At 30.4% G+C, this 26,210-nt stretch overlaps 1 protein-coding gene across 2 annotated transcripts; it reads right to left on the bottom strand.

Moving 5' to 3' along the window:
- Nucleotides 1–8,111: 8,111 nt before the first annotated feature.
- On the bottom strand, nucleotides 8,112–18,701 carry LOC114388221 (ABC transporter G family member 35-like). Of its 2 annotated transcripts, none has more exons than XM_028348589.1 (23): nucleotides 18,380–18,701; nucleotides 17,725–18,109; nucleotides 15,923–16,132; nucleotides 15,725–15,809; nucleotides 15,413–15,572; nucleotides 15,026–15,102; nucleotides 14,881–14,934; nucleotides 14,565–14,655; nucleotides 13,594–13,895; nucleotides 12,190–12,788; nucleotides 11,829–11,989; nucleotides 11,602–11,708; nucleotides 11,357–11,510; nucleotides 11,099–11,251; nucleotides 10,819–10,991; nucleotides 10,394–10,726; nucleotides 10,008–10,298; nucleotides 9,843–9,926; nucleotides 9,589–9,722; nucleotides 9,272–9,499; nucleotides 8,994–9,165; nucleotides 8,645–8,899; nucleotides 8,112–8,549 (listed from the first exon to the last, which is right to left on the bottom strand). In XM_028348589.1, exons 2-23 carry the CDS (start codon nucleotides 18,087–18,089, stop codon nucleotides 8,280–8,282), a joined length of 4,458 nt encoding a protein of 1,485 aa, XP_028204390.1. In that variant the 5' UTR covers nucleotides 18,090–18,109; nucleotides 18,380–18,701; the 3' UTR covers nucleotides 8,112–8,279. The 2 variants fall into 2 exon arrangements, with proteins under 2 accessions (XP_028204390.1, XP_028204391.1); XM_028348590.1 differs by having other exon boundaries at nucleotides 18,482–18,701.
- Nucleotides 18,702–26,210: the final 7,509 nt, after the last annotated feature.

Here is a 26,210-nt window from a genome sequence, read left to right as displayed (position 1 = left end):
ATTGATTTAATGGATAATATTTTATATAATATTTTTAAACATGATATAAAACTTGAGATTATTTTATAATGATAAGTGCTCACTCTCAAGTTTTATAATTTTTATTTAAGTTATATCTTTAGTCTACGTGAGACTGAGTATTATTATATATATTGAGGTTGAAATAAAGATGATTCTTGAAAAGGTCACAAATAAGACAGGATAACAACAATTTCTATTAAGGTAACTTTCTAACCTCCATGCAGACCTATCAGGCTTTAGCATGAAGAATGCAAGGAATCAATTAGTGTGTGAATTTAGGAAAGACTGTGATATTATCTTAAAATTTAGGCTTAATTCAATCCATAAAACTCATTAAAGATTTAGCCCGATAGAGTGGACTACATACTACTATAAGTGCTAAGTGTTCAAGTTTTATAAGCTATATTTTTAGCCCGTGAGATTAAATACGTAGTACCATTGAGATTGAAATTAAGATGATCCTTGCAAAAATTGCAATTAAGACAAGCACATAATGACTTCTATTAAGACAACTTTTCACCCCCTCACTTTCAGACCTATGAGCCTGTAGCATGGCAAATGCAAGGATCCAATAGTGAATCTATGACATGTTATGATATTATATTGAAATTTATGTTTAATTCAATCCATAAAATCCAATTAAGGTTTAGTTAGAGTTTTATAAGTTATACTTAAGTTAATTAGATCTCTAGTTAATATGTGACTTAACATCACCCTCTTGTGGTAAAGCCAAATCTCGAAGAGACCACAAATAATAATATTTTTTGTATTATTATGATATTAATATGGAATATTTAACAACTTTGTTAATAATAATTTTTTACCAAAAAACTGACAGATTAATTTTAGTAGGATTTGTCTTCTTAATCATATTTTTTATTTATTTATAAAATTTAAATATAAGATCTTATTTAAAGAAATCGAATCTAATAACTAACAATTTGTTGATAATTTAATTTTATAATTCAATTATATATAATATTAAAATCAATATGTCATAGGACAAATTGATTTCACCCTGAGTTTTTTATTTAAGATATATATATATATATATATATATATATATATATTATGCAAATGACAAACCAATAAAATTTTATTGTTTAACATGGTTTTTACTTTTACAATTATAAGCTCTAATTATATAAATTTTAATAATTAATTTAACATTTTAACTTATAATTATTAAAATAATTTTATTTTTAAATTTACTAATTTCACATATTTTTTTACATAATTTTTTTTATGACAATCATATTTTAATAATAGTTAGATTTTCAATAAAAAAAAATATTACATGTTTAAACTAATTATATAATTATAGACATTTCTGTTAATATAATAATCATTACATTTAATATCGGTAAAGTTTATCATTCTATATCAGTGTGAAAATGTATTATATTTATATTAACAATTTAACAGAAGAATTTTATTATCAAATGTGAGAATCAATGTGAATTTAAGTTATGTGTTAAATACATAGAGAATAATAATTTTATGGACTCAAATATAATTGATTTCGGTAAAAAATAAAAATAAAAATACATGATATCCAAAAAGGAAGAATCTTAACGCTTATTATGATTTTTATTCACTAATAAATGATTTTTTTCCGAGACTTAATGAGATATTTCAATTTTTTTTTAGTACTTGTACATATCTAATGATGATGATAAGTATATTGCTGTTATAAATGATATATCATTATGCAGTAAAATATAAAATTTATATAGTCATTACATGTTAACATGCACAATAACGTGTTGAACGAGAACGATGCAATTATATGGATTTTATTTATTTTTGGATAAGAACCATATAAATTTAATAATATGGTAGTCAAATATTTGAAGGTCCAAATTCAATTCCATTATTTGATTATTTTGGGTCGGAAATGTGGTGGCGGCAACTAGGGGTTGTGTTAATCACAGGTTTTAGGCAAACTTGTAGGCCATTTAATTGATGTTGCCATTATCTGTTTGCTATTAATGATGGATTTTCGTTTCAACGTCCAACCAAAACCTCAAGCCATTTAGGGACCGGACACATTCACACCACACGTGCCATTTAGTCATGCGATAATACCAAGGACACACATCAAAACATTTTTATAACTTTATTGTGTCCTTTGACTGGACATGGATTTTTTTTTTTTTATAAATACATGAGGACTTAATATTATTTTTACTTTATTTTCTGTTTAAAATTTTAAAATAATTAACTCAACCTATTAATGACTAAAAATCACTATTATCTTTAATTTATTTTAAAAATTACAAAAATAAAAAAAACTCATCTTCCTTGACAAAAAAGAAAACATCATCTTTCTCAGTCTCTCTCAAACACACGATGCCAAGCGACGAAATCATCATCACCGCCTCCGCCACAGGTTCCCTGGAAAAAAAATCCAAACTACAATCTACAATCTACTCTATCGTCCCCTCTTTCTCCATCACCACTGCCACCTCCCTCCTCTCCAAACCAGAAATCTACTCCCATATCTCCTCCCTCCTCTGGTGCTGGTGAAAACAACCTCTCCCCCCGTCGTCGACTAGAAACCCTAGGCCAGATTCGAAGCCACGCTCTTAACCTTCTACGCACACGAAACATTAAGCGTAAAAATTATAAACAAAAGAGTCAAGAAGTGGTGCGTCCAAAGCAATCCTAATCATCCTTCAAATTTGAACTTGCGTCGCAACCTCCGTCAAACTCCGATCGCGCCATCGCCTTCATCTATTACACCCCCTCCGCGTCGTCTGTCGCACCTACTATGACTATTGCGAAGTTCAATCCATCCTCCGTAGCTTCTTCGTTACCAACGATAAGCGTAACCATAAAGAGCTATAGCACGTCCCTCAGCTACCAGATGAAGCAACAACGCAACCAACATGCGCAAGATCTAATTTTTTTTTGTTCAGATCTAAACATTTTTTCATACTTGAGTTTCTTTGTTTTAAATATGAGCTTTTCTCCCACGCACATTCCCATTTGAACTTCAGCCGTTCATGGTTTTGCAACCTTCGTGACTCTGTTTTGTGTTCATTATTATTCTTGTGTTCATAGCTATTGGTGGGTATAAGGGTTAGGGTCGCGAGCAGAATTGGTGAAGGTGGTTGTGGTGCGTGCCAACGACAGTGGGTATAGGGAGTTAGAATGTTTGTTGGTGTTTAGGGAAGCAGAAAGGATTTTTAAAATAAAAAATAACAATCGTTAAATTAATTATTTTAAAATTTAAAACACTAACCTAATTAAATATTTTATATAAAAAATGAAAAATATCAAAATATTATATTTTCAAAATATTTTTTATAGATTTAATACATCAAAATAAAATTAAAATAAAATTTAATGAATTAAAAGTAATTAAATTAATTCATTATGGTATTTGTAATTATTACGAATAGTAATTATCATCCAATAACTTTAACAATTAAAATGTCTGGCATTTTCACTAACAAAAAAGAAAATAAGTTTTGATAATTTTATAAAATAAATTATATTTTTATAATTTTAAAAATTAAACTATACAAAACTAGTAATTTTGAAAAAGACAAATGTGAACCACTATTATGTGTCACCACATGGATTAAAAAACTAAAAAAAAATATTTTTATTGAAATATGTAAAATTATAATATTTATGTTTTTTTTGTTTTCTTATGATTTTTATAATATTTTTAAAATATTTCAAACAATGCTCTGAGAACTAATTAAGAAGACATTCCTTGAAATGATATTATTTCTGGATTCATATAAAAATAAAAAAATCTTATATTTTGGACTTAAATAAAAAATTTAACTAATTTTATCATTATTTAATGATATTATTCTTAAAACGTTTTTCATTTAATTATAACTTTATTTTTAAGAATTTTATTTTATTATTAATATGAAGTTTAAATCAATAATATTTTAAAATAATTTTATTTTTATTTGAGATTTATAAAATTTAATAATTTTAACTAATTTTTTAATATGTGAAAAATAATTATTTTTCGCATATACATGCTTTCAGAGAGAGTAATTACTACAACTTGTGGAATGTGGCATCGTGTCTCGGATTTCTTGAACCACAGCGGAATTCCGTTTCACGTGTCGACGTTTAAAAAAGTTGGTGCCTTCGAAGTTGCGCTACTTGGCACTAGTTCAGTAAAATATGTCTTTTTGGGGGGTAAAAGAGGAAAGTTGATCTCTTTCTGCCCTGAGTATTTCAGAGTCTGAGAGTTTTAATTTATTTTAAAATGTTCATTATTTTAAAGTATTAAAAGCTTTAATTATTGTTAAAATAATCTTCCCTTTGGATGTCTGCACAGCTATTAATGTAATGCACCAATTTTGTGTTTCTTTTTTGGGTTCAAATCAAACCGTATGAGATGCACTCAAAATTCGAATAGTGGCTACCGATAAATAATAGTAGAAAAATGATTCTAAATAAGACATCAAGTATATCATGTAGAAATTAAATAAATTATTTATTTTTCATTGTTTCAAATCAATCTCAAAGATTTTTTGCGATGGTTAAAAAATAATTCATTTAAAAGTATAGAAATTATTGAAGCAATAGTTGACTCAGAAGCTGTTGTAAGAAATATGAATTGAGTGTTTGTCTTCATATGATATATATATAGAGAGGTGCTGTGCCGATTGATTTGATTTGATTTCATGGTCAGGTCAATCTAGCCTGCCATATATATATTTATAGCCAACCAGCCTCCTGCTCCTTATAAGTTATTTCTCTGTAGTACGTAGTTTCGTTTTTTGACTCATAGCTAGAAATCCAAGTTATGTCAACGTGCTTATAAACTCAACAACAATTGCCAGATTTTGTTAGTATTTTTATTCTTATTTTTCATTCATAAATTGATAAATATTTTTGTTCTATTTTTTCTTTCTTTTATTTTTCTCTATTTAATTGATTATCATACATATAATAAAATTGTTTATTTTCATAATAATTAATGTAAGTTACAATTTAAATTAATTTCTAATTAATCGAGAGTATATAAGATTATAAGTTACCGTGTGAATTTATCAAAAGTTTTAACTTTTTTTTGCTACATAAAAGTTTTAACTTTTAAAAGTATTGATATTATATTTTAAAAAATAATAGTTAAAATGGTTTTTAGTTTTGTGGGCAGGGGATAAACCACGTTCAGATCGCCGCGTCCTTTAAAACCACGTCGGAAAGGTGGGCCATCAACCTGCCAAATGCACCCCACACGCTTTTGCAAAATCAACGCACTTGCTCAGTGCTGGTTTAGAAGAAAAAAATGGACAACAGTGACTAAAGTAACACAAGGGGGGTAATTTTGGGTTTTGCATAGGATGACAAAATGAATCTGAATGTTACAAGAACTTATAAATGAGGAGCATAATTATTTATTTATTAGGACTCACGAGGATGGATTCACTTGCATTATTTCGCAGAAATGGGTGTGGGTATAGATATTTACCTACATTATTTTGTAGAAATGAGTGTGGGTATTGCTATTACAGTACCCTTGCACATATATATCATATATTTAATATAATTAAAATAAATTATACTTAAGCAAATAATTTATACTATATATATATTTTTCTATAAAAAATAATTATGTTTTTTCTAATTTTCTGACTAACCATAACAATCTAATAGATAATAAAAAATCCTAATTCAACATCGTGATATTAAATTGTTCCATATTCTATATAAAATGATTTAACTATTATTTATTTTTATGTATAAATTTATAATTTTGTTAACAAATTCTTTTGAGTTAATTGTGAATCGATATTTTGTGTTGTTTGGGATTTTAAATTAGTAGTGTAAATTTATACATATTTAATAACTTTTGTAACGTTAGATAATTATATTTTTTAATATTGTTTATTTATGACTTAAGTTTGGAGGAATTATTATTATTTTTGCTTGTTTTTAATAATACATCTTCTCCTATATATAAGAAATAAAATAAAATATTTTCTTAAATGTATTTTAGTTATCTATAAAATATTTTATTAAATTTTAAAATTCAAAGATTTTTTTTTTAACAATTCCAGCTCAAATCGATTTTTGACAAGTTTGACGGATTCTGAGATGCTTCGATTCACCGGACTAATTATCGGTTCAATTAGTTGAACCACCCGATTCAATCCGGTTATAACAGTCATGGTCTTGATACTTTTATGGAGAAAAAAATTCAATTATATGTAAATAGATTAAAGTATTTTTATAATTTATTATAATATCAGTCTTAGAGGATTTAGATATTTTTTTAATAATTATATATTTAAAATTAATTTTATCAATATATCAAACTAATAATATTTTTATTAAAATCACTTTCTTTCAAACTTGTTTTTAATTAGAACAAATTACATAAAATAAACATAATCTAAGATAGATTCGTCTAAAATACAAACTAAGACCGCTTCCAATTCAAGAGTATGTAGAATGGGTTTTATAAAGGGAAAAAAATGCAAAATAGACACACCAGTGCTTGATCTCCTGGTCTAACCTAAGTTTTCGGGCTTTGCTTCCTGCACCCCATAGAAAATTTAAATGAACAAAAATACCCTTTGTTATTCCTTTACACCGGGCATCCAGTCTCAACTGAGAACCCTAACGATTCTCCTTCTCTCCATTATCCGCCCTGGTGCAATTCAGAGGTCACAACATGAACAAGTGCACTAATAATATTTTTCGCAATGGGTTTTGAACTAAGTTTAATGGAGACGTAATTTTACAGCAATGGGTTCCATGTCGCGTTTTCACTCAAAATTGGAAATTTAGTTTCCGGCGATCGGAGATTGGGACTTGCTGGAGGAGGTTAGAGACTTTTCACAAAAACAATTATGCATTTCCGGATCGTAATAAAACAAAAAATGAGTACTTTTGGATTGTCCATTCCCGTAACAAGTCACGACAAATATTCTAGTTGTAAAATGCAGCTGCTTTTTTTTTTTTTTTTTTTTGTCTTTAACTGCCCACTAAACTGTAGAATACGATTAAAAAAGGCTCATACAATGGCCCTGTTTCTAATCAGGCTGATGTTAAGTGCATTCAGCATTTTTTTAAAATGTCAAAATTGTCCCTGTGTCGTCTTTCTCCTTTTAAAAGCTGTTTTATTTTTTAAAAATGACACCAACCATTTTTGTGCAGTTCTTCTTCTTCGTTTTCTCTCTTTGGTGCGTAGTGCTTCGCCGTATTTTTTTTGTTTCCTTGCGATCGGTTAGGTTCGGTGAAGGTGAAGGTGTTCATTGTTGCGGTGGTTAATTCGTCGTCGACGACATACAAGGTACGCATTTGTGCTGGGTGTGCGTGAGGGTGGTCCGTAAGTTGTATGGATCAAGTTGATCCGTATGTTGATTTTACTTCTATGGATCAAGTTGATCCGTAAAAGGTTTACGGATCAACTTTTTGCGGATCAAGTTGATCCACAACCTTCTTACGGATCAAGTTGATTCGTAAGCTTCTTGCAGATCAACTTGATCCCTAAGCTCAACACAAACTACGGATCATCTATTCCTATTGTGGATCAACTACGTCCTACCTTGTCTCTATTACGGATGACCTAAATCCCTACGCGGATCAACTACATCCCTACAAACTGCACTACACAAGCAAAAATGAAAGAAGAACGACACAAGAAAAGGGACAATAGGCTTACCTTGATGGTGGAGCACCGCAATGTACGTTCTGCCGGAAGAGAAACACCACCACGATAACGCCGCCAATAATGCTCACGAAGAACGAAAGAAGAGGCACTCACAGGACGAAGAGGCAGCTCGCAGAAGAAGAGGAGGCAGCTCGCAGAAGAAGGAGAATCACAGAAGAAGAAAAGCCTAGTACACAAAACTTTTTTAAAAATACACAGAAGTATTTTTGACTTTTTCCCATTAAGTGCTGGGTGCACCAACAATAATGCTGGGTGCACCTAGCATCAACCTTCTAATCTTTGTTCATCTCGGGCCTAATAAAATTTGCATCAAAATAATGTTCTACCTAAACATGTAATGTGGTGAGCAATAATAATAAATAATTAGTGGAAAGGCAATAATTATAAAATAAAAAACCGAAATACATATTTGTTAGAGAAAAAAATGTGAGAAAAGATAATCTTAATACTACACTGATTAGTTACATTCAAAGTATCATTAAAAATAGCTATAAAAAAAAGTATCATTAAGAATAGCTGTAAAAATGCACAATGTACATTCACTAGTAAAACTTGCAAAAACCTAACTTCCTTTTTCCACTAATTTATTATTTTTTTATCTGGTTTGGAAGTTTAGTGTTTTGATGGCGAAGGCAAATACAAAGGCAAAGAAGACAGGAAAAGCGACCAAAACAGCAGCAACTGGCCCCATGAAGTCTGGTTTAAACCCATAATGGTCTTCAATATAATGCTTGATAGTTTGGTTACTGGCACCAAGCACACTAATCTCTATCTCTACATCTCCATATTGTGAGACAATTAACCCATATACAGTCCATGCTACTGGGCAAATCCAATAATACCAAACCCACCATTTAGGAATTTTCTGAAAAGCCAAAGTTGATACAAGCAATTACGTTAGAGAACATGACGAGTAATTCTTATATTGATGCATAATAACCAAACTAGAATGGTACTTACTGGTCTTGGGATAAAAAAACCAGAAAAGAGATTGAAGATCCCATAAAATGCTGCTCCAAGGATTGATGCAATTTGGTGGTTTGGTGTAATGGAAACAGTCATCATCCCATAATATGTAAAGTACATGAAGGAAAAGAAACTAACAAAGCAAAACCAAAGGACCTTGGCCACTTTCCATTCAAAGCTCACCATAGCATACACTATGAATGAGAAAAATATAGTTTGAACAAATAGATATGGTATTTCGGAAATAACCTGCAAATGAAACAACAATGCTAGAAATAATAAGCAACAGATACAAGATGTAATAAGTTTTATAATTGTCTAAAAAATAAATCCATCCTTTAACCTGTGCAATTGCATAAGGCAAAGCAGAATACATTCCAGCAGCTCTTTCTCTATAGAATACTGTTCTTTCAACGGCTACTACTGGTTGAACAGTCTGGCAATTGTTAACACCAACAAAAAAAACTGAACCATACAATGCTCCTATAATAGTATTCAGATCTCCTGTGTTATCCCTGTAAAAATACGGCAAAAAAAAATAGTTGTAATGTAGAACAAAAACAAAATGCTTAGAGAATAAGGTTAGACATTTATTCAACTAAGGTAGCAACTAATTTAAACCTGTTTTTTCCAACCCTCCAAAATACTGTCCCCACCAAGAAAGCTGCAGCTAAAGTGAAGAAAAATCTGACAAGGTTATAATCTGGACTCCTCCAATAAGTCAACCATTGTTTCCATAAACAAGATTTGAATTGTTCCCAAGTGGATTGAGAATATTGAGTGGGGAAGTACAAATCTTTTGCTCCTGGAGGAGGTGTACCTAACTCCCTTATAAGAGCTTTGTTTCGCCTAGTCATAAGCATTTACGTATGTTAGATTACCCAACTAGTAAATGCAAACTCACTTGACAGCAATAGTATCCTAGACGTTAGACTTACTGATACAAAGATGATGATTTGTAGTACTCAGCAAAATCCATTTGAAGCCGAACTTCAGCTGCCATAGAGCTTACCTCCAACATCCATGTAGCTGGGTTGTACTTATCCTTAATTTTTGGGACCTCTGGGATTGCCTTTGACCACGAATGAACATGGAATTAGATATTAAACTTGAATCCTTTGATACATGATTTGATATATATATATATATATATATATATATATATATATATATAATTATTTTATTGTAATACCTCAAAATATTCTATAATCTTGTGTGAATTCCTTCCTAATGGTCCTGAGTAGATCACTTGCCCTCCTCTCTTCATCAACAACAACTGGTACACAAGAAAATATTTATCTACCAAAGAGCAATGGAGATAAAGAAAATATGACACAAATTATGAGTTAGTTGGTACCTCGTCAAAGGCTTCAAAGATATCAATACTAGGTTGGTGAATTGTGCATACAACTGTTCTTCCAGTGTCAACAGTGTTTCTCACAGTCCTCATCACAATGGCTGCTGCTCTTGCATCAAGACCTGAAGTTGGTTCATCCATAAAAATGATTGACGGATTAGCAACGAGTTCAACAGCAATTGTTAGCCTTTTTCTTTGTTCGGTTGACAACCCTGTAACACCTGGAAGCCCAACTATAGCATCCTTGAGATTGTTTAGCTCAACCAAGTCCATTACTTCGTCAACAAATTTCTATGAAGAGTAAGAATAAGGAATGTAAGTTTCACTCTTTTATGTGACTTTATCAAGGACAAAATAAAAAAGTAAATATAATGCTTAGTGCTAACCATTTTTTCCTCATTATTGACCTCTTTAGGCAATCGAAGGAAAGCAGAATAGATCAAAGATTCTCGAACAGTAACTTGGGGTGAATGGATATCAGTTTGCTCACAATAGCCAGAAATTCGTGCAAATGTTTCTTGGTTCTTGGGGAAGCCAGATATTCTAACATCTCCTTCAATGTAGCCACCTGTCTTTCTCCCTGCTAAAACATCCATCAAAGTTGTCTTTCCAGCTCCACTAACTCCCATTAAAGCAGTCAAAACTCCTGGCCTAAAGGCACCAGTAACTTCCCTAAGTAATTGTAGCCTATCATCTGTCACTCCTTGCCCTTTCATTTCCTGTTAAATGTTAAAACTTCCTTTATATTTACCATTAATTATGAATGGTAGTATAAAGTTATTATATTGGAAAAAAGTGATAGGGTTCTTACAGCAGGCATGTCCACATAATAATTAACACTATCAAAAGACATTGCAAGTGGTTGAAAAGGTAGAACCATTCCTCTCTTAGGGGCAACTCCAGTGGCTGATTCATGCATTGAATCAACACTTCTTATTCCACTAGGATTACCTCGGCTACCCATTTGTTGCATTGCCACTTCTCCTGAAATTATTCATGTACAAGACAAGGGTTACCTGTAAGTTACATCAACAAAATGTTCACTTTTAGCTAAATCATTCAATGTCAAAGTTATCTAGCTTGGTATTTACGTGTGTTGTTTCCATCAGTAGAAGATAATGATTGAAGGGCTATCTCTCTGTTGGGCTCTGGCTTTAAAAGTCTAGGATCTTCACTAAAGTTTCCTTCACCTTCCATTTCACTTGCTTCTTCTTCAGATATAATTGCTTGTTTTTTTCCAATAGCTAGTCAATCAAATTATAGAAAATACAATAAAAGCATTATTAACATTAAACAACCAGTGAAAGAAGTAATTCATTGAAAAGTATAATTAGAATATTAGTTCTTACGATCAAGGTACATAAGTGCAAAGGTGAAGAGAACATTGTACAAGATAATGAAACCCACAAGAGCAGCTACACCTATCCAGTACCATCGTTTCTCAGTAAAAACATCAAAGTTATTTAACGTAGCTATACCGATCGGGGTTCTACCATCTGAAGACTACAAAATAGGAAAGTTGAAGACAAAAATAAGTTTCATTTTAAGCCACTGAATAACACTTCATCTACTACTGAAAACTTATTCAACTTACCGGTTTGCTCCACCTTGGAGCAAATAATTCATTCACAGTAAAAGCATTGTATCCATATGTTAGTGGTGATATCCAGTAGCCCCATATCCACCAATTTGGAATGGAACCTATTAACATTGAAAAGGTACATCTAGATGAGCATATTCTTTGAAAAAATTACATCACACATTATTTATTTTGGTGAAGACTTTCAATAACCTCTAATTAAAGTTTAATTAGTCACTCACTTTTAGGAAGGATGAAACCTCCAAGTAAAAAAACAAGAAGGAGCATGAGGGATCCACCAGTGTTAGCAATAATCATTGTCCTAGAAACTCCAGATATGAACCTAAACATCCCAGCTGCCATTTGCTGGACAAGAAAAACTAGCAACAAGTGCTTGAAGAACCTGAAAATTGGATAATTAAGGCCCCAAAGTGCTCACTTAGTGTAAATACATAACTTATTATTACAATCGTGGTACTTATTTTTTGTTGCCAATAATGTAACCATAGTTTGCTCAATTTTATGATTAAATTGGTATTCTTGGTAGCAGTAAAAAAACATATAAACAACTTTAAATGCAAATATGAGGGGGAAAAAGTTTACCTGCTAGCTTCAGGTGCTAATCCTATTGTGTAGTATGTGATAAGTACCCAAACAATAGCCTCAAACATAGTAATGGGGATCCGTAGGATGAAATTAGGGAGGGTGTAAGTCCAAGGAGGATGGAAAAGGTGGTCTCTGTGCTTGTAGAATATAGGAAGTCTTGCAATCGTGAGTGGTAACTCAGCAAAACCATTGAACATGTTCATGATCATGGTAAACAAAATTGAACCTATGTAAACTGCTGCATCAGCCTCGTTCCTTTGATGCATATTGGTCCTAAAGAACACAGTTGCAGCTATGATACCAATAATGACTATTTGACCTGTCTTAAATACATAGACAAAAGCATTCCTCTTTATTAGTAGCCATTCCTTGTCCCAGCATGCTTTAAGAAGTCCCATTGTGGGCACTGTATATTTCTTGAAAACAAGAGCTGCTCTATGTCCCCTTGATTTATCATATGGCACAGAAAGCTCATTCTCAAGCTGCATTCCAACATGAAATTGCTTGAATCTATTTGCAAACTCGCTCACTGTAATATACCGGTATGGTAAGCTTCTATTTGCCCAATATTGTTCTTGATCTTTCCTTGAAGTAACCTATACAAAATTAACAACTGTCATTTACATTCTCCTTTTTGGCTTTTTGAAAATTAAAATATGTCCTTATGTAGAAATTTATCACAAAATTAACACTCCAAGTAATCTAATCTAGTGCATATTTATTCCAAATAAATTATGGTATTGGTTTTATAAGCACTTATTGGATGAAGTTTATAATCCTTCTAAACTAACTCAATTTGAATTAACTTCAATTTTATAAAAGCCCTGCTAAATTCTGTGAAGTTTATAATTATTTATGAAAAGTTAATTAGTGGGTTCAAAGTTAAAATACATAAATTATTTTAATTTATACAAAAAAATTGGTTCATTTTATTTTGTTGATTCAGTTTTTCTTCTCATATAAATTATTGTTGAGACTTTTATCCAAATTGAGTCAATGCCTATAAATACAACTGATATATATTTTTAAAAACAATAAAATAACTTTTTTTTAAGGATAACATTCAAATAAATCCAGTATAAACTTTTTGTTACCTTATTATTATTTTATTATATTTTAAGCTTTTAACTAATTGTGTTTATGTGAAGCAACTAAGTTTATGTAAAAATGATTTTGCTATTGTTTTTTTTTTTTTATAAAAAAACTATCATTGTCCTGTTTTAACAAAAAAAGTAAGGACTAAAAACTTATCCCACCACTCTACTCCTATAATAAGAGAGTAAGTCACTCACACTTTTCATTCTCTCAATTTGACATTTTTAATCTTTATAACAAATTAACATTGATTGATAATTGAAACTAACTAAAAAAAATCTAAGCCCACAAGAAATGTGATCGAACCTCCTGTAAAAAATCAGCGGTTCCCTTTCTTTCAGGACATCTAAAGCCACAAGATTCAAAGAACTCAACGATGTGCTCACGTGGGCCCTGATAAACAATCTGACCCTCCGATATTAAGATGATATCATCAAAGAGATCGAACGTCTCTGGAGCAGGTTGGAGTAGGGACATGAATATGGTTGCTTCTGTGAGGTGTACAATTTGTTGGAAGCATTTCACTATTTGATATGTTGTGGAGCTATCAAGACCCGTTGATATTTCATCCATGAATAATGTTTTTGTAGGTCCAACGATCATTTCCCCTGTAGCAAACAAAAGTCAAAACCCTAGTCGTGCCAAGCAAAAAACTAAAATGATATCACTGAAAAAATCATTTAAAATTCATTGCATTGTATATCACTGTCAGTTTGAATTAGTAAACGATTAGCAACGTGACTTTAGTTTCATTTATATGTGTATTTATTAATTTATCTGAAAGGATACTAACATTTCATGAATTGAACATGCCAGATCATTATTTGTATATTTAAAATTAGCATAGTTTAGGTAATGAAAGTTATGTATGTAATAAGCAAGCAAAGTACTATTTTTTTAAAAATAAATAAATAAACAATATATAGAGGGTAAAATAGAAGGAGCAAGTCCAAGAAAAAAAATCAGTAATACTACTATTATTTATCTCTCTCATAATTATAAAATAAATTGTAAGAATTTATTATATAAAAATAATTGATTTCTCAAAAACATCTTAGTGGGCCAAGTACATGTAGCCATATCTTAAACTAGGAAGATTTGATTGCATAAGAGCATAAGCAAGTCTCTGTCACCTTTATTCAAACATAAAGATAATGTTTGGACTTAAAATTTAATAGGGGAGAAAAGTAATACTATCCATAGTTATTACTTTGACTTTAGTTATCAAATAAAGTTGGATTTAATGTTTGAATATGTATTTTGACTTTAGTTATTACCTGTGGTTACACGCTTCTTTTGGCCACCAGATACACCTCTCTGCATTTCATCACCCACAATGGTATCTTTGCAAATATCAAGCCCCAATATCTATTCATACAGCAAACAGTGAATGGGTGATTTTTTATAACATAATCAAAGTCGTTAGTCCGGCAATTATAAATAATTATGTTGTCAATCACCCCAATTTAATTTAATATATTAAAATTATTTACAATAAAACAATTATTAATTCTTTGAAAAAATATCTAAGAACAAGAGGTCCTCTTCTTTCCCTAACCTTAAACATAATGTCGAGTACGAAAAGTCACTTACTTTGAGTGTATAGTCAGTAATGAGACTGCTTTCTGTTCCTTCCATTGCAGTAGCCTAAAAATGTTGAAACTGTGAGAACTAGTATTCAATAAATTAACAAAGTTGTTTAGTCTTTGGGACATAATAACAACATAATTAGTACAACCTTCATGAAAAGGTCAAGTTCTGCCTCTGGAAATATTCCAGCTTCCTTTTCCCTTCGAGCTAGCTCAGATAATAGGTCTACAATAACGTACTTGTCAAATAAGTTTCAACCAGATATAAATAATTGCATTAAAATATTAGTTAGGGTATAAGAAAGGGAAATACAAAAAAATTGCGAGTAATGTTTTATCCGGAGAAATTAACAGATTTACAAATTTATTCAGAAAATTTTGGTTTAGTAGTAGAAAAGGACTTGCAATTTTTTTTTTTGTTCAAAATTTGTATTGTATTATAAATATAAGAATGTTGATCCAAACTATTTTAAATAGCATGTTATTGGCTATACCAGCCAGCAATACAAAAATTGAAGTTGAACAGATTAAATTACCATATCTTGTTCCAACTCCTTGACATCTAGCTGAGAAATCGAGGGTTTCTTTTACGGTCATTTCTCCAATATGTACATCGTTTTGGCTAATGTAGGCTGAAGTCTTTCTAGGGACAAACTCGTTAAGCTTGTACCCGTTGTAGGAGATTTCTCCATTTACCTGTTTCATTCAAACCAAACACCTATAATTCTTGCGCATCACCAATGTTATTCAACTCCACTTGATAGAAAATTAGAAATTAGAAAGAGCAATTAATTTCATTTTCTTTTCTAATACAGTTCAGTCAAGAAAATGAAATGGCTGAGGACTACCCTCAAATCATTGTCCAATTTTCCAGCCAATGCCAGCAAAAGGGTTGTTTTCCCTGAAGAAGGGGGACCAAGCAAAAGGGCCATCCTGCAAAAAAACAATTAAGAATGGTTACACCACCAACCTAAGTAAGGTGGACTACTAAGATATGTCCAATTGTCCAAACAAATTAATGATGAAAATTTCGAGGTGGTTGGTACCTAGAAGGCTTAATAATGCCGGTGACATTTTTAAGAATTGTGAGCTTTGTCCTCTTTGCGGTACTAATCCCACATAAGCCAAGAGCTGATTCAGCAATGTTCAATGCAACGTTTGGTAAGGTTGGCAGAGCTCTGCTGCCAATGTAGCAATCAGCTTCCACAATCAAATTTTGATACCTCACTTCTACTGTTGGGAGTCTGATACCAACCCTGCAATTGAAAAACAAGCGGATATTAATTCTTAATTGCTCTACCATTCAATATCCACTGCAATTTCATCTCACTTCATGTATTATTAAAGCATCATCTTGATAATTTAATCCTTGTTTCACAAAGGTAAAAAGAAATATAGCTATATAGTAGTAATTTTTTAAGATATTTGATTCAGTTGATATTGCATTTGTAAATTGTAATAATATTCGCATGCATGAAATGGAAGAGGGGTACCCTTATGTTAGTTCTAATTCCCCTCCCCTGCACACAATCAGAAAATGGTTTTATTTTAACTTGTGACTATATCAACCAATAAGTAAAAAGCGAACATGAAAGAGTCAAGGGAAAAAAAATGTTAACAAGCCAAAGGATCTCTATAAGAAACGAATATTGGGACCAAGACTGTTTCGATTTCTGAGTCTACAATCTATTCACCTGTACTTGATCCCTATAAAAGGGACATTTTCTACTTCTACACCACAATATAACGTATCTTTTCATATGTTGATACTCTAATTGTTCATGTATTGATTTAGGCCTTAGAATGCAAGTATCCTTCACTTTCTTTAACCCCTCCGTTACCATAAATGATCTGATCTAGTAACATATACAATAAACAATCTTAGAAGCATGAAGGAAAAGCTAAAAAATTTCAATCACATGAATACTTTATTAATCCCTTTGCTGGCTATTGTTCACTTGGAAAAGATTCATTTCCCCCCATCTCTCTTCAATAATGCATTTGGAATATTTTTGCTTGTGGGTTACTAACCCCATCTCCCTAAAATCAGACTCTCCAATATTGAATTGGATATTTTTATCATTTTTCTTTATGTTTGTTTCGAGTAAACGACAAAGACGCGCAATTTAATATAAGAAATCAAGAGTTACGTCATGTGCACACTTAAATAAGAAACGTTTTTTGTAACTTAGCTTGCCGGCCCTAAACAAAGTCAAAGCCGTATGATAAGCTAATCCTTCATTTTTGTTTCTTTTAAGACATGTAAAAGAATTCAAAACTAAATTACATGGGAAAAGAAAATGCCCACTTAATCATAATTGAGTAAGTCAGAAGAAAGCAAGGTAATCCATATTGAGTTTCTTAAATTTAAAAACTCGAATTATATAACTTTAAGATAAATACTAACCAACACCTAGGACTATTGATTAAAGAATTTAAAATAAAAATATTTTTATTAAAAAACAAAAAATTATGTTGTCCATGATTTTTTTATATTTTATTATAATTTATACAATAAATACTTTTTTTCTTTTAGTTTCTTAACTAATGTCTTTAAGCATTAGTTGACAAAACCCTAATTTTAATAATAGTATAAGGTAACCCTGAAAATAATGGACTATTTGATTTGAGAAAAAATTATATAAAATTCGTGTAAATATTTTTTTCTTATCTTCTGTTTTTTGTTATTTTTTTAATATAAACTTTAAATATAAAAAATAAAGTAAAAAAAAGAAAAATTTACAATGAAGGAAAAGAAATTTGTCAAATCAAAAAAGATCCATGATCTTTCTTATCTTATAGTATTTTGGTGCAGAAGAGCATAAATGAAAGATTGAATGGAACTCACTTATCCAGTCTGTTTCTGAACTTGCGCAAGTATTTTTCATTGTCTTCTTCAGCAACCTTGAAGATTCTATCAATAAACTCTTGCCTTTCATTGACATCTAACTTTCGAACATCAACTTCCCTGTGTTGCAATGTGCTTGGACGAGCATCAGCATTATCAGCCTCCGCAAATGTTTGGAGGATACTTGTTCTTAGCCTGTCATAGGTTGGCAATCTCTCTATGGCAGCCCACTTGAGAGCCTCTTCATCCTCATCAACATTTGAAGTTCTTCGAGAATATCTCCCACTCGCAAACACACCCTCCATTCTCCAACTTGACCTGCTTAAGCTCCTACTTATGCTTCTGGTTAAATTCCCACTCTCCATTTTATCTACCTCTCCTTCTTCTGCAATTGTGGATTTCAAACATAACAACAAAAAATGAAAACATGGATTTTTCTATAGTGTGTTTGGAAACTTGTTGAGAATAAGATGAGGAAAATCACATCCGAAACATGCAATCAAACACACTAATTAAGAATCTAGCATGGATAAAAAAAGAGAACACTAGTTTGCTTCATGTAAACAAAACAGAACACAAGTTAGTTTCTTGTTCTATATTTCAAATTAGCCAAACATAAAAGATTAGGAAACTGCGAAATGCAAATAGTAATTACTTGATTGTGTTGGATGACTTTTTTGGATTGTAGTTCTAATTCTCTGCTCAACAAAGGAAAGGTATATAGGTGGTTGGGGGTTGAAATTAACTAGAAAGTTACCGCATGCCTCTTCAACTTTTTAGTCTATTCTCTGCATATCTTTCTCTCCTTTTCTTGTTTTCCACTCATGAGAGAAGATTTGGAAATTGATAGAGCACTGAACTGAACCGACTTTCTGCTATGAAGAAAGTGTTATATATAGTCTAATGTATACTCAGTTATGCATCTATATAGTGAGAGAGAGAGAGAGAGAGAGAGAGAGTGTTTTGGTGGCAGAACTGTCGTTACTCTTAATCCTTTATTCAAATGAAACACTTGATGACCAACTAAATAATCAAATATTTTTTATGTCACTGAATGGACCAGATCAAATGCAAGTAAGAGTAGCATAGGCCAAACACCGAAGAGTTCTATAAACTGAGTAACTCAATATATAAACAATGATCACTGAAATATCCGCTTTCTTATCTTATGCCACTTAACATTTTTTTATGTAATTGAAAATTATTACAATGACACGGAACCTGAAGTTTGACTAAGTTATTATATCTTTCTCGGATTTTCACCCCTGCCCCAAAATAAAAGCTAGGAAGAAATTAATCGTTGAAATCAAAGTTAAGCACTGAGATGATTTTTTTGGTATATAATTAGTTACCTTTAAGTTGTTTGAGAACTATTGATTTGGTTAAAAAAACAGGAATTTGAGGAAATAGTTGATTTTTAGTAAATAATAGTAAATACAAAATTCATTTCAATATAATCTTTGTTGTATATTTTTTTCATGAAAATGATATATCATTTTAAAAATTAAATGAAAGAACCATTTTCACATAAATAAGATGCCCGGTAATTAAGAAACTAATGTTTATTATTTCTGAGGTCGAGAACTCCGGTTAAATTTAAGGAAGTTGACCTGGTTTTCCTCCCCCCCTCCTTAGACCGTGTCAATCAAAAGCAAACATTGGTTGTCTAATTTATATTTCAAAGGTTCGTGTTATTAATTACACATGTTTGCTTGCTATTGGAATTTGGAAGACCTCCTTAAGGAAATCGAAATAAAACAATGCCCGAACAAAGCATTCCCGTTACCTTATTTTGTTACTCGTACGACAAACTCTAGCTCATGATTCATGAAGGAGTTTTCTAATAAGCTTCATCATGCGTTTTCATCTGTCTCTTACGGCCATATACACGCCAGCATGTATGTAATTTTATGACAACTTGGTGCTCTGGTACTTAAAAAAAAAAAAAAAGACAACTTGGTTCTCGACTTGATTCATTCATTCATCCGATAAATATTTGATATATTTTTTTGATCAAGGATATATATTCTCATATTGTTGATAGCCAGGATAAATTATTTTAGCAATAGGATAACATTTTTCTTTTGATTTCTTATTTATATATTCAGAAATTCTAAAATAATATTAATTATTTTTCTTTATATTTATTTCTTAAATAGTAATGCTTTATATGCTTATTATAAATAAGAGAACTAATAACAGAAAGTATAGTATTCTATAAAAAAACAGAAACTGAGTATAAATAAAGACGTACAATATACTATCATCATTAATGTTTTGTTTCTTTCTAGAATCCATTAATCTGAATTTATTAAAGTAGACAAATTAATAAAAATTATAATTGACTAATATCAACTAAATAATAACAAATTATAAAAATAACACGATTAATTAAGTAAATCATAAAATTTTATCTACATATAAAAATAGGAAGAAAATAAACTAAATTATCCAATGAAAAACATTGATTTGAATGCAAAAAATGAAGTGAAACATAATGAAAAGATGCAAAAGAACTCATTAGTAAGTATAGTAAGTTAAACATTAAAAATAAGAAACTAATAATACTCATAGTTGATTTGACTAGAGTTGGTTTAGATTTGAAAAATATGAATAAGATATCCGAATTAATCAATATCAAATTTTAATTCGAATTTGATCGAACATGAAAAAATATAAATCAATTTAATTGGTTTGATTCAATAAATACTATTAGATATTGATTAAGAAATTAAGAGTAAAACATTCTTTACTATTATATGTAAAATTATGTTTTTTTTTTGGCACTACACATTAAAAGCTTTTTCTTTTAATTTCTTGTATGCAAGATTTTTTTATTTAAAATGTTTAAATAAAGAAGAATTGAATAATAAATAATATATGAAAATAAATATTACTCCGTAAAAAATGAAAGAGTCATAAGGGGAAAACGTGTCACACATGCATACACAGGGAAAGGTTTCTAGGGATGCAACAACCACAAGAGGAGTTGCGCGTCCTGGTCATGCTGGTGGTGCGGTGTGATCGCGGCGGCGTTGAAATCGGACTATGTATGAGAAGAAGGCAAACGTAAGACACGGCGGGTCTCGGTTTTCTGATTATATTGTAGCTTTATATGTTAATTCCCCCTTTTCGTTTTTCAATTATTTACATTGTGTGTGGTCGAATTTTTTATTTGTCTTGAACAGACTTTAGCACACTGCGATTGTGTATATGCGATTACTGTGTGTGTATTTCAAATTCACACACCTAACCTAATTAGTATTATTATTTTTTTAAACAAAACGAAAGAGTTTCGGATTGAGGAAACAATATCACACAATATGAAATTGCATGGATGAGATTAAGTGATTATACCATTTTTGTGCAGCTATCTTTTCATGATCTTGATGTTACCTCTTTTTGGAAAACTTCGAAGCAGCAACGTAGTACAAGAACCGGTAATGCACCTGACCAGCTTAAAGCAAAGAGAACAATAATAGTCTTCTTAGCCAAGATTAAGGTAACAGAACAAGAAATATCAAATATTTTATTTATATGTTGCTATATAACTATTTAATCATCTTCAACTCAAATAATTAATGAAAAATTATCTTTAATTATTTTTTTTATAATAATTGTATTATATGAGATAATTTTATAAATATATAAGAAATAAAAATATAACCATGAGTAATATTATTAAATAATAAATAAAAATATATACATATTTACAAGTTGAATTTGGATCAGATTTAAAAATTAAATCTAAAATCCAATCTAATCTAAAAAAATATTTTAATTTTTAAATTTTTGATCCATTCGATTTTAATTTTTGGTTTTCATATGGATTTTTTGTTTCTTATTAAATTAGACCACCTCATAAATTTTTGTGTGAAAAGGAATCTGTTACAATTATTTCTTACTTCCTTGCTTGAATCTTGATATCCTTATCTTTGGATTATTTTCGTGACTGAAATGAAATAAAATAAAATAAAAACCATATTGACTCCGGAAAAAATTGTGTTTTTGATCGAAAACTAGTTTTTGAAAAGGAAATGGTGAATTAATTAACTCTTGAACTATCCAAACTTGTGAATTGTACAGAAAAATCTGGACATACTAATAGGTAGCTTAAGAAGTGTTTCTGATAAAAATTGGTTTAGGATATTTTGATACTATACCATGTTTCTTTGAACCTTCTAGAAGAAAATCGGAGAAGTGGAGAGGTGTAGAAATAAGAGAGAACCAAAACTGTGTTAGTTTGATATATACGAAATAAGATGAAAATAAATAAATAAATATAAGTGATAAATTTGTTGCCATGCCAAAAAAATACACAACAAATCTACTAATAATTTATTTTGCGCAATATTGTTTCACTAGTTGGTACTTATTTGCTCATACGGTTAGATGATTTCACAGTTTATGCGGCTATTATTTTGATCAAATTCTCACCATTTCCTAAAATCACACCCACTTACCTCATTAATTGACTTGCTATTTGATACTCCATGTAATAGAGAGGGAGGAAATATTATTTTATATCCATTTCTCTTAAATTAAATCCTTCTAAATTCACTCTATTTCGCGCTCCATGTCATCTGTAAACTGTGGTGTAATATGAGATCAGAAAAAGTAAATTATGTTAATACATTTATTCAACTGTGGAAATCATTTGACATTAATGCTTATATATATTGAAATGTGGTTTTTCCAACTTATGACTATTTCATAATTCTCCACAACATTTAGTCAACAGTTCAACACTTTTTATTCCTCCAAAATCAAGGTGGTGCTTTCGGATGGTTGATAGTATCTTATGTTTGCATTTGAATATCTCTAAATATCACGAGTTTCTAAATTTTCATTAAAGAACATGCATCGTTCGGTTCTCAACAAAACAAAATCTAATTTTATCAAAATATACGGATTGGATTTAAAATAAACTATTTTTTTTAGAGTCGGAGTTCAAAGTTGGGCTCTAAAAACGGGCACGTTACTTAGGGATATTTACGGATCCAATTAAATTGTTTCGAAAAAAAAAATCATTCAATCCAATTATTTTAACTTTGTTAATTTATCATTCATAATTTAAAATTTTAATCCAATCCAAATTAAAGTGATTAAGATTAGATTGATATTAAATTTAGTTCTACTTTTAATTTTTCATAAAATACTAAATAAAAGATAAGTTATCTTTAATTAAATATATTTTCATAAATAAATATAAATTATATGATAATTTTATAAATTTATAAGAAATAAAGAATAGAAATCAGTAATATTATATATATATATATATATATATATATATATATATATAAATGTATAGTTTTGGTTTAAATTGATTTCTAAAATCAAATTTAAAATTTGATTTGATCTAATAAAAAATTTCAATTTTTTATTTTTTAGATCGATTTTTTCGATTCACATCAGATTTGATCGGTTTATGAACACCCTGACCTTACTTTGGCAAACAATGGCATGATTTACTTGATCTTCTGTATTGTTGTTTTTTTTTTTCCAAATTTGATCTCCTGTTAGTCCTTTTGTTTTCTTTTTCAGATGTGACCTTCGTATAAGAACGTAAATGCCAATGGTGCAATGCTTTTACACAACAACTTTTTGTTGTTTTTTTTTATTAAGTGATATATCTTTAATTTGTTAAAAATAAATCTGAAGTTTAAAGATGTAGATCCTTAAATATAATGAAGGGTTTAAATAGGTGTATTTTACCCTCTAAAGTGAACTACTGATTCCTGAATGTTTATGATTACTTTACACCAAAAAAAAAAAGTCACCTAGCTAAATGCTTAGAATATTAGTGATGGATCCCAAACTGCAATTTTGTAATTGATTAGAGAATTCCTGAGTCTCTGAACTCATTCATTCTGATTTCTGAGCTAGAACTATCTAGAGGTAATCTTGACCATTTTATTTATAAAAAATAAAATTGTACAGTCGGTACTTCATTCGTGGAGGATCTTATGGGAGTCAACCTCAATTAATTGAGTAATGAAAAGTGAGTTATACTCATAAAAAGAAGAAGAAAAGCCTATGAAACAAACGAGGGACATGCTAATTATGCTTATGCATATCACTGTTTCTTCGCTTGATCTCTTCTTTTAACACCCAACTTGAATGGATTTCCGTGCCCCGCCGCCAATTCTTTGAGACCTCTCTCCGTCTCCCAAACATTATTAACAATAACTGCCACCAACAAACTCTGCTTCCCAAGGTTGACTTTCGATCCTTATGTTTCGACGACGACGCTCTGCGTTACTTCGTCGTTTCAGAATCTTTGGGAACTCTGGGATTCCACTCGACCTGATCGCGTCACCGGCGGAAGCTGCCATCGGAATCTTCCGAGTCTCGCCGGAAAAGCGAGCCGCCGTGGGGGTTCGAGGAGGAGAATGATTTGAGCCAACAGTTCGTCTGGAGCAGAGATAACGAGTTCAATCTCAAAATGGACCGACTTTGGCAATCTGGATATTCCAATTTTAGGTAGCATGCATATGATATGTATGGATCGCTATTAACTACATTGCTAGCAGGCAATTTTATAGACATCAGAATTTTTTTACAACAATCAAAATTAGGAGAGTTTAAATCCAAAATAAAAATAAAAAAACCACTCGAAAAAAACCCCTTGAATGTAATGAAACTGAAACAAATTCTGTTAACGGAGCAAACGCCGTTTTAGGGACAAGGGTGGTGAGTGTAATGAAACTGAAACAATTAGAGGATTTTGTGTGGGATAAAAAAGATATTGAAAGCAATAAAACCAAAACATAAGGAATACAAGTATATAATTTGGTCTAAATTTTATAGTGAACATGTCTCTTAAACTTTCCTATCTCTCAGGTATAAATAAGAAGACTAAAAGCACGTGATCGGAAGGCCAATATTTAAAAGTGAGAAAGAGGACAAGATTTCAATGGCTTTCCTCTATTCTCCGCCAAACTACAAGAACAAATTTCAAACCAGTAGGGAAAGAACTATTTCCCTGGGCTTGCAAGTCATATTGGCTATGATTCTCACCCTTGTGTATCATGTCATGATCTGTGTACAAAAAGATTTGATGCTATCCTTGACTTTTGGACTTATTAATGAAATGCAAAATACACATGATCAATTCTTTGGAATTTACAATATCATCTTTTAAAATTATGAGCTTGAAACTAAAATTATCATGAATAAATTTACATCTAATTAAGTCGTGTGTAAACCAAAAGTTCATTTCCCTTGTGGCAAAAGTTTTGTACCGGTTAGGGTAACATTCGAGAGCCTAAGACACGATTTTTAGCCATGCAGCAACAAGAGCTGCTTCTAGGCAAACATGACTTTCTATGGTGATGTCCTTGTTGTGAAAGTTCGGAGGAGGCTGCATCAGCTAATTAACAGGGTATGCGTGTCTTCCTGAATTGGCAAGGTTTTTTCAGAAATAAAACCTACCTTTACAGAGATGATGTGAATCCAGAGACTAATCGAATGAGTATTAACCATTAACACTACCTCAGAAAACAATTCCAAATGGAGCATAATCGTCCTTTGTAGTTGTAGTTCCTCAATCTCACCAGTGGCTATAAAATAGCAGAAATACAAGACCAAATGGAACCCAATCAAAGCAGTAACCATTGGAAGCAAGATACTGCAATATAATTATGTTGGATAAGATGCAGCCCTTCGCTTGTTCATCAAATTTAACAACAACCACACGGGCGGTTAATAACAAATATGCCTCTTATAATATAAAGGATACTCTTAACCAGTATTATTAGAATATTGTTTAAGGAATTAAAATTATTTATTGTATATATCATAGGTATTATTGTTATAAGAAATTAATTTTAAAAAAATAACGATAACTAAGAAAGTAATTATAGAACTATGACCGGTTTTATAGTTATGATTATTGTAAATAATTTATTTTTATTTAAAAAATAATTATAGTATAAAACTATAACTAGTTTTATAAAGATAGTTATTTCAAATAATTTATTTTTATTTATTTATAACCGATTATATTATTGATTTTAGACATAACTGATTATATAACTAATTTATTTATAACCGGTTATATACTCATGTTTTAAAAATAATAATGGGTCATATCAAGTTATAATTAGTTATATAAAATTAGTTATGGGTATAGTTATAGGGTGAGTTTGTTTAAATTTTAAAATATGTATTTTTTAAGAAGTAAATGAGGTTTATTTCTTAAAATAAGCAAGAAAATTATTTTTTAAACAGAAGTAATTTAGATAAACATACTAAAAAAATATATGCTTATTTTATTAAATAAGCACTTATTTTAATAAATAAATTTAAACAAATTGAACCATAATATCCACTTATAATTTAATTATTTATTAGTTATGATTATAGTTATATAAATATTTAACTATGAGTACTCTCTAATTATAGGATAACTTAAAAAAAAGTAGAACATAATTTTATATATTTCAATAAAAAAATACTTTTAATTTCTTAATTACTGCGGG

This window comes from Glycine soja, chromosome 15 (genome assembly GCF_004193775.1).
Source record: "Glycine soja cultivar W05 chromosome 15, ASM419377v2, whole genome shotgun sequence".
Lineage (NCBI taxonomy): Eukaryota > Viridiplantae > Streptophyta > Magnoliopsida > Fabales > Fabaceae > Glycine > Glycine soja.
The sequence above is the reverse complement of the archived record's forward strand: the minus strand, read 5'-3'. Positions and strand labels throughout refer to the sequence as shown.

Bases quoted from the DNA above. Each gene is read 5' to 3' on its own strand.
- LOC114388221 (XM_028348589.1), bottom strand. From the start codon at position 18,089: ATGGAGAGTGGGAATTTAACCAGAAGCATAAGTAGGAGCTTAAGCAGG. The intron at 14,656-14,880 runs GTAAGTGACTTT...CTGTATGAATAG, and splicing joins TTACTGACTATACACTCAAA to ATATTGGGGCTTGATATTTG. The intron at 8,900-8,993 runs GTTAAAGGATGG...TTTCATTTGCAG, and splicing joins TGCCTTATGCAATTGCACAG to GTTATTTCCGAAATACCATA.